The 9,969-nt window shown below is 35.0% G+C and overlaps 2 protein-coding genes across 3 annotated transcripts in view; one reads left to right on the plus strand and one right to left on the minus strand.

The window, feature by feature from the left end:
- LOC117111802 (serine/threonine-protein phosphatase 6 regulatory ankyrin repeat subunit B-like) overlaps positions 1–4,224 on the plus strand; it is a 6,158-nt gene extending 1,934 nt beyond the window's left edge. For both annotated transcript variants that reach the window (XM_033254791.1, XM_033254790.1), the window contains one exon: positions 1,878–4,224. In XM_033254791.1, coding sequence (XP_033110682.1) covers positions 1,899–3,263 — 1,365 coding nt within the window. In that variant the 5' untranslated portion in view covers positions 1,878–1,898 and the 3' untranslated portion in view covers positions 3,264–4,224. The remainder of the gene's footprint in view (positions 1–1,877) is intronic.
- Positions 4,225–4,297: 73 nt separating this feature from the next.
- On the minus strand, positions 4,298–5,130 carry LOC117111805. The gene is made up of 2 exons (XM_033254793.1): positions 5,048–5,130; positions 4,298–4,787 (listed from the first exon to the last, which is right to left on the minus strand). The coding sequence occupies exons 1-2, from the start codon at positions 5,119–5,121 to the stop codon at positions 4,298–4,300; spliced, it is 564 nt and encodes a 187-aa protein (XP_033110684.1). The 5' UTR covers positions 5,122–5,130.
- Between the last annotated feature and the right edge of the window lie 4,839 nt (positions 5,131–9,969).

The raw sequence follows: 9,969 nt of genomic DNA on the forward strand, positions 1-9,969 counted from the left end.
TATATATATAGATTAAAAGGCAAAATACTGGAAAACAACAATGCTGTGGGAAACAATGGCTGGATCTCAGTAGAGATACAAAAATGATAAGCAACAGCTAAAAAGTAAACGTAAGTAAACAGCCAGAAATAGAACCAGAGCTTTCGGACAACACTAGTCCTTCCTCATATATATATATATATGTTTATATATATAATATATGTATATATAGACATATATATATAATAATAACTTTTATTTGTTCTTTTTTATATATACATGTTGGAGATCCACCAAGGCGGATCCCTAACTTACCCCACTTAAGCAAATCATAACATAAACCACCTTTACTTTCAATGTTTACAACTTTCTGTTCCAATATTTAATTATCAGTGGCCATACACCTACTTCGCCAAGTATACCGTGAACCAATCATAACGCTTACACTGCAATATCGACATATTTTTTTTTACATATTTCCTTGTTAAACCCCAGGGTACTCAACCCTGGCCAAAATCGTCTATTACCGAGAGAACCAACGATGCAAGCATTACTTCCCATTTATATCTATATATAGTTTCAATAATATACCTAATTGGAATATATGCTACTTTCGTGTTATAACATTCGTCAAGGAATGCATCGTTCGGTGTCGAGATTTCTATTATGTAACATCTATTTTGATTGTTATCAATTATTAATATATCTGGTTTTCTGTGTTCTATTGCCTGTAATTGGCTATCATCATCAAGACCAAACATATATTACTTTTAACTATTTGATTCTCAAACACTTGTACTTTATCTAATTTAATCTTACAGTATTCTCTGACAATATAATTAACTATTCGATCATGACGGGCAATATGGTGTTTTCTAAGATTCATACATCCATTTAATACATGAGCCACGGTTTCGAATGGGTTATTACAAAGTTTGCACTTTTTTCATAAGCATTGGGGTAGTAAAAATTAAACAACGAGTGGCATTCTAATAAATGCATTCTACCTTTGACTACAAACGATACCAGCTTATCTGTTAATTTCATATTACACAGGTGACTGTTAGACAATTTATGAACGATTCCATAGTTTTAAAAAATTTACCCTGTGATTCTCTTTTTCTAAAGTTATTAATTCGTTCTCTTAAATATTTTGTCTTAACATAATAAACATGACTTCATGTGATCTAATTATAAGTTACCCCTGTCCTTCATTTTTTTTTTCACATTCGTAACCAAACACCCCCTCATCAGATTTGATAAGGCTAATATTTCTACTAATTCAAAGCTCATTAATTTCAATCCAAGGCCAGACGGATTTGCTTCCTTTAATGATTCTTCCTTCATCAGTTATCGTATAACCCCCAAAATTTTATTCATTCTTTGGGGTGTCTACCTTAGCAACTTTACTTTTCAACATATGTAAATCAAAAGAATCAGAAGCTGCAGCTTTAACGTTAACATCATCACAATTTAGCATTTCAATAGCAAATGCAAGCTTCTTTCGCAATATAAGTTTTTACAGGGTCAGCAACACTAAATCCACCTTCTCCCAATGGAATGAATATATTATCAACATTTGATGATTTATTCAGACCAAGCCAATTACGTACATATTCAACAATTTCTTTTACTATGTTTTTAAGCTTAACAATAGGGAAGTACATATTAGCATAATAAAAGCTCTATTTTGAATTTACCATCGCGTTAATAGCTTGTATTTTAGCTGCATACATATACATACATATATATATACATATATACATATAATATATATATAGGCATATATATATATATATATATATATATATATATATATATATATATATATATATATATATACCGTATATATATATATACATCTATATACAGTATTTATATATTTGTTCTTTTTTCAGGAATACTAGCTGGTGGTAATCATGGAAACAGAAACAGCATTAAGCTCTCAGAGTCTGATCGATGCTATCAACAGTGGACAACCAGTCAGCAGATTGAATGAGCTTCTGAAACAAGGAGCTGATGTCAACCAACCCCAAAGTTCAATGCAACTTCGACCTATTCACCATGCTGTCTACAAAAACAACACCGAATATATGATGTGCTTGATAGAAAATGGCGCCGACATTGAGATATCTGACAAGTGCGGCTTTAGACCGCTCCATATTGCGGCACGATATGGCAGCCTTGATGCCATTAAGGTTCTCCTAAATCACGGTGCCGACGTCAATTCGTTGGACATGACCAGCTGCCCAGCTTTGCACCTTGCCTTATATAAAGGAAATACAGATATTGTTGAAATATTGCTTAAATTTGGCGCCAATTCCAATTTCAAACATCGTCATTTTGGTCACGAGATCCTACAAGTACGATCAGATCTACCCGACTGCTTTGAGCTCCTTTTGAAATATGGTGCGGATTCTGATGTACGCGATCGCAATGGAATGACGCCATTACACATCGCTGCGCAAACTGGAAATATATTGTTCGTGTTTCTATTACTCAGGTATGGCGCTGATCCGAACGTGATTACCATGCCACCGACGAGGAACCGTGTAACTCCACTTAGGCTAGCCGTCGTTAGCGAAGAGAAGGGAATCGTTGAACTTCTACTGAAACATGGAGCAGATCCTAACCTAGCTGACTCGCAATTGAACACTCCTTTACATAGAGCTGCAGCGCAAGGGAACCTTGAAATCGCAAAACTTCTTCTTATACATGGCGCAGACATCAATTCTTGCAATCATCGACAATGCCAACCAATCCATAGAGCATGCTCAATGTGCGACGACACGGATATGCTTAGACTTTTGTTGAAATATGGCGCGAACCCGAATGTGCAGACAGAAAGTGGAGAAACACCAATGCAATACGTTCTACTAAAACTACAGAGTCTTTTTAACAGTGATTTAGATTTCATCGACAGCATATGTAGTGAGAAATTAAAAATTCTCATCAATAACGGAGCAGTATGGACATTAAGTTTCAGTCGAAATGATCCATTTACGCTCCTTCCACTTTTGATGGACGTGCCCTATAAAACTGAGACAGCGAACGTCGTGATTGAGGGATCAGACACTGTTTGTCTCTATGACAATAATATGAATATTCCTGAAAGGTTACAAGAGCCTCTTCGATCCCATTTGATCACTATGAACGATACCCCACGCTCATTAAAACATCTATCAAGGCTGTTCATACGTGGTTATTTTGGCAGAAATGACTTAACAAAGTTAGAGACACTACCTTTACCTAAACAAATAATTCAGTATCTAATGTTCAACTAATTGTTAAATTCATGAATTTATTATAAGTTGATGTATGATTTAATTACGATTCTGTTGATTTGTGGTTATTGCCTATTGATTGGTTGATTGATTGATATGTGTGTGATTTTCTTACGATATCTGGTAATTATTGAGTAATTTTGTTTATTTAAAAATCACATAAAAATATAAATACAATAATTAATTTATATTTTATAGAAATTCGAGAATAATAATATTAATTAGGAATTTAAATGAGTGGAGCAGCAAATGAGAGATGCTTGACTTTCAATTTGATGTCTCTGGGTCAAATCGTGTTAAAGCAGCTTTCATTGTCTTGTTCGAGAACACCAATGGGAAACATCAGTAACCGTCCGACGCTGACTGGTTTACACTCTCGTAAAACGATGATTATTAATTTAAAAAAATATATATATTGTTATGATAATAGCAAAACCTATGCCTATTCGTTTTATATGATACAGCAAAGTATTCAAAATATATATATCTATTATGTGTAGGCCCTAAACTCTGTAAATTTACTTAAAGGTATATTGTCTGTTATTGGGTTAAAAAAAGAAAAATCCAATTCCATATTGAATAACTTGAATTTGTATATTTAAGTATGTAAAAACGTCTGTAAATCAGAAGCTCATAACATATTCATTGTAATGATCCAATTCAAAATTATAGATTTTTACCGATTTTTTTTTTGACATACACTGCATCTTTAAATTTCTACAGCAATGTGACAATGGAAAAGTAGATTTCGGTAGGAAATATTGTTTGTTTTAAAAAGTCTTGTCTCTTCAGTATATGTGCTTTCATACAGAAATTAATATAGAATCAATTATTAGCATTTTGATTTATAATTTGTTTTTAAAATTGGTACTTTTTGGCAATTTATAGTGTTTGACTTATTTAAAATAATCTTGTTTCTAGTTGGAATTGTTTCCAAACTACATGTGTGTGATTAATAAAGCTGCAAATGTTTTACACTTTTTAAATGATTACTTTATTCAGAACCAGTCCATAGTTATTTATTATACAATGCATTATTGTTGGTTATTGGTACCTTGAATTGATCTGTTGTTTTGGCGTTTGCGCTTGCGTGCCCACCGCCAAATGCGTCGAAACAATCGGTAACAAATTCGCAATGGTCGCCTTTGCCGCCCACCTGTGTTATCTTCATAAGTGGCAGGGCAGGGAGTTGTTATAACTCCCTGAGCAGGGGTATCATGTAATTTGTGCGATACAATGATACACAAGGGTTGGTCTTGGCTTGTTAATGTTTCACCAGCGCAGTTTTTGCTGCTTATGCCATCTTTAGCTGGATCATCTATTAGTTTCTGATCATCAATTTTTGATAAATGCCTGTATTGAATGGTCTTAAAAACAACGTCATTGTTAGGCCTACATTCACAACTAATATAACGTTTTCGAAAATCGTCTATCTTGTATATCCTCCTGCACTTTTCCTCGGCCTCCACCTTTATCTTCATCCTTTCTTCTTTCCTTCTGAAGTACATTCCAGCGATGTCATCCCTGAGGAAGATAATCCTTGTGTTGTTGAAGTTACATTTTCTTGATTTCATAAACATTTCATGTACGTTCGTGTACTTCAGACTACGATTTTCATAATAATGTATTTTGTCCTCCAACGTTCCCCCAGGGAATGCACCTGGCGCTGGTCTTTGCATGTTCCCTACCCGTCGGTCTGTCAGTTCAACATAGTTTGCCATGAGTTCTGTAAACTGATTAATTTCAGAACGAAAATTTGCTACTAAATTAGCACTTGATCTTACATCGCAAATATCACTAACTGTTGCCTGTACTTTGAGTTGTTTAGAGCGAGACTCTTGATGGCGCTCTCGATCATGCCATAAGTATCGACGATTCAGGGACCCTAGATAAAAAGAAATGCATACAATGAATCTAGCTATCAAGCAAACACTCCACTCACTTGATTAGCGGCACACGTGATGCAGTAGCGGATCCAAGGTAGAGTGGGAGGACAGCTAGCCCGCCCCCTCCCCCTGAATTTTTCAAAATTATAAAATAAATGGATAAAAATAAAATGATATTCAAATTCTGAGATTCAAAGTCTGAGAGTGCCATTTTCAACCATCTAGAGGTGGCATGGTGCCTCCCGTGAAAGTTCCTCCAGAAATGAAGGCAGAAAAAACAGGTGTGCACCCCCCCCCCCCCAGAGTTTACCATGATTATTGTTCAAAAGGGGGCGGGGTCATGAGCAGAGAGCGTAATTTGTGGTTGTTTTGTCGCTTGAATGTAAACTTCATCCGGAGGAATTGGGGTGGTGTATATGATGTGTGGGTGTATATATACATACCGCACTCACGCGAATAAGCGCCCGGGCGCTTAAAATATTTTTTCGGACTTTTTGAGGGGCGCTTATTCAAACGGGGCCCTTATTCGAATGGGGCGCTTATAAAAACAGAGTGAAATTGAGGGGGCGCTTATGGAAATAGATGAAAATCGAGGGGTTCTTGTGAGAACTTATTAAATTCAAGAGGCACATTTTGAATGAAAAACGATTATATAAGGACATCAGGAAACCGCAAATTACGAATGGTGGTGCGGCGGAAAAGATAATCGTCCAGAGAGCATGGCTTGTCATGACAAGAATGTTGTGAGTACAGTATTAGGCCTACATAACAACAGAATAGCAGATGAAATTAGTGTGGTGGTTAGTTTGTTGGCCATATTCGTCCGATTGAGATTAGCAGGATGGCATGATCATTGCAGGTATTCTTAAAAACTCATATGAGAATGTGTTAAAGGTGCAAATTGTCGGAAAAGGAGTAGGACTAGGCTATAGACAAATGTAAGAAGATGAAAGTTGGAAATATACTGTCTGTCCATGGAGTTCTCATCTGTTCAAGATAAATATCCTCATTTTGATATTGACTACAGGAATGTGATTCCACTCCACACCTCAAATCATGCCAACATCCACAGTCCCAGGATTGATTGGATTATTGAGGGGCATTTATTCAAATTAGAATGGGGCGCTTAAGGAAATTTTCATGCTTATTCGAGAAGGGCGCTTATTTGCGCGAGTACAGTACACATTTTTTCAACATAATGCCTAAATGTGTTCATGACACATCAACAGCATACTATTTTTCAAAAAATAAACCTTGATAATCTGGACGCTGAGAGCTGTAGGTCAAAAAAGCTTAGCATGAACTTTTATAGCTTAGACGAGACTTGTTTTATTCCTTGTTTCGCGCACTTATTATTATGGGTTTTTCCCATTTGCCTTTCAAACTGGTGGTCAGACCAACATTTTGCTATGCCAGACTTGAATTTATTAACAGTTGAAGCAGTTACAACATCGTTAGGTAGTGAATTCCAATCATTAATTACCCGAACCGCATATGTCCTTTTCCTCAAATTAAGATTTGGTTTGGATTTATAGACTATTAAAGAATGCTCCTTAGTTTTATGGAATATAGATCTTTGAAAGAGCTTTCCCTCATCAATCCTATCTATATTTAAAAAAAATTAAATGTTTGAATTAAATCAGCCCTTTTCTTTCTAAACACTAAAGTAGGCAAGTCCAATATTTTTAACCTCTCCTCATAAGACTTCTTCTTAATTCAGACACAAGCCTTGTAGAACGTTGCTGAACTTTTTCCAAATGATTAATGTCTTTTTGATAAAGAGGTACGGTATCCATGAACTGCCACCATAGGTACTCCATCTTAGGTCTAATCATAGACTTGTATAGATACATATTACTCCAACTATCGAGATACTTAAAAGACCTATTAATCATTCCCAAAACCTTATTTGCAGATCTTGCAACTTTAGTAGCATGAGCGGAAAAATCGAATTTGTTGTCAATCAAAATTCCTAAATCACTTTCTTGTGTAACACACTCAATGCTAACGTTAGAAGCTCCTTCACCGATAAAATATTGATATTCTGGATTCTTAGAACCAAAATGAATAACGCTACATTTAGTCAAATTAAAGGGTAACTGTCATTCCCGAGACCATCTGAACATTGCATCAACATCAGACTGAAGCAAATATCTTTCCGAATCGGACTAAACCTCTCGAAACAATTTTGTTTCATCGGCAAAAAGCCTGATATCAGATTGCAAAATTACATCTGGTAAATCATTTATAAAAATGACAAATAATAATGGCCCCAGGACACTGCCTTGAGGCGCTCCGCTAATAACATCGCGCCATTCAGACTTTTCCCCATCAACCACAAAAAAGCCTCAATCCATCTTAGCAAATCACCAGCAATTCCATAAGACAAATAGAACTGAATCACTCACAACATCTGTCCTAATTTCGTCATAATTGACATGTTGATCTAGAATCCTCTTTGGTAAAAACTTTTACAAAAGCCTTATTAAAAATGTCTGCTTTTATTTTACTGGAGGACAAAAGAACATTATTCTCATCCTTCAAATCAGGTACACTTTGTTTAGATTTAGATTTACTTTTTATATAATTCCAAAAAGCTTTAGGGTTCACTTTAACTTCGGCTGCTAATTTACTTTCCAGGGATGCTTTAGCATTGCGAATTTCCGTAGTAGCTTTATTTCTAATTTTCACAAAAACCTTCCATGATCCCTCATCTCTCCTATTCTGATAGCCATTCCATGCTTTATATTTCATTTTAATTACTTCTTCAACTTCCTTATTCATCCATTGCTTTCTTTTACTAACACATTTTCTCACAAGTGGAACAAAATTAGAAATACCATCCTGAAGGGAATTTTCAATCACCAATGCTAACTCATTTGATGTCAACTTTGTTGCAACTTGCTCCAAGTTTAAATTCTGCAAATAATTCCTCATAGCTGCATAATCACCCTTATAAAAATTTCGTACCATCGGTGTTTCTTAAACTTGAATTAAACAAACTATCTTGAAAGTTAAAACAACATGTTCACTGAGACCTTAGAGCCGGCATATAATATAAATCCTTAATAAAGAACTCCTCCCTTGAGAAAATGAAATCAAGAACACTTGGCTCATCTCATTGACGAAATCTTGTTGGTGCCGTACAATGTTGAATCCAAAACAAATCCTCAACGCACTCAAGAAAATTTATAGAAAGATTATGTCGTGAGACCTCCAACGACAACCAATTTATAGACTTAAAATTAAAATCCCCGACCACAAGTACATGATCTGTATGAAAATCTTCCGCCCTTCTCAACATGTAAAATAGCAACTCATTATTAAAAGTTGAACTACTTGGGCTTCTATAAACACAACCAATTAAAACATTCACTTCGGAGGGAAGTTTGAACTTCAACTAAACTGATTCTTGAAAATCCTGATTTAAACATACAGTACTTCAGACACAGAGGCCTCCTGTTTAACATAAATACCCGTTCCTCGAACTGATTTCGTTGGATGAAAAATCTCATAACCATCCATTCTTAAACTATCATAATACAGGTCAAACAGATAATTCTTTGGAAACGTTTCAGTCAAAAAAATAAAATCACACTGTTCACAATCAATTCTTTGGAAACGTTTCAGTCAAAAAAATAAAATCACGCTGTTCACAATCAATTCTCGCAACAAGCTCATCTTTCTTATTAAATAAAGAATCGCATTTTGTATAAAAGCAAGAACATTTTCTGAAATTAAAATCTAATATTTTCTTATTAGATTCAGTACTAAATCCGCTGTGGTTTCTTCCTTATCTTACCACATCTGATTTCTAAATCAGTTTCACCTGCTTCGAGACGTGCATCCATGACCTATCGTAATTTCATATATTCAGTTCTTTCGGCCTTAGTTTCGTCATGAACCACATACATTCTACACACTTCCTTATTTCGAACTGACTTCATAAATTTAAACTTACTCTCTTCATTAAAAAATACAACTTTCAAGGGTCTATCTTTACATTCTACACGCTTACCAAGCCTGAAACAAACTTTTACAGATATCCATCAACTCCTTTAACGAATTCAAATCCTGCTCTTTCCTAACACTCCCATCAACTGCGCCACTCTCTTTCAGCCTAAATACAACAACATTATTCCTTCTATCCAATTTCTCTCTAATGTCTTCCAATTTACTTTCAAACAATTCATCAAAATTCTTCTCAGTTACATTATCGGCATGGCTTACTAAATTATAATTTGCTTCACAATTTTTCTTTACATCAGGAGGCACAGGTTCGACAATACCAACAAATTGACGGATCCCCTTTAGTTAACCAGTCATTTAGTCTTATTGACATTCTGACACTGAGAATGAAACCAATATTTACAAAGTCCACAAATTCTTCCTCTATCCGTTTTTAGGACCGGAGAATCACAAGAATCACATTTGCCCTGACTTGATGTATCACCATTATCACTAGTAATAGTTTGCACCTCAACCACTTTTGACTTTGTAGGCCTAGCCTTTAACGCAGACCCAGACATTTTCCTTGCATGAACACACACAAGTGCAGGCCTAAAAAATATACACAAAAATCAACACAATCTGAAGTAAAAATACCTCAAACGTTGAATTCACTAATGAACTTACGACTATTTTAAAGTACTACATCAAAATTTGAACAAAATTAAAAAGCAAAAACCTGATTTTTTCGACAATTTCTTTCAAAAATTTTACACGATCACAAAACTGGTCTGACCACCAATAGCGCCCTTTTATATGTGTATATATATATATATATATATATATATATATATATATATATATATATATAT

This window comes from Anneissia japonica, unplaced genomic scaffold, assembly GCF_011630105.1.
Source record: "Anneissia japonica isolate Jap-2015-1 unplaced genomic scaffold, ASM1163010v1 scaffold287758_len931624_cov196, whole genome shotgun sequence".
In the NCBI taxonomy this organism is placed as follows: Eukaryota; Metazoa; Echinodermata; class Crinoidea; order Comatulida; family Comatulidae; genus Anneissia; species Anneissia japonica.

What these genes read in the sequence shown, in the direction of transcription:
- LOC117111805 (XM_033254793.1), bottom strand. Translation starts at nt 5,121, where the DNA reads ATGATCGAGAGCGCCATCAAGAGTCTCGCTCTAAACAACTCAAAGTAC. An exon ending in CAGTTAGTGATATTTGCGAT is followed by an intron (nt 4,788 to 5,047) that starts GTAAGATCAAGT and finishes TATCTTCCTCAG; the next exon opens with GGATGACATCGCTGGAATGT.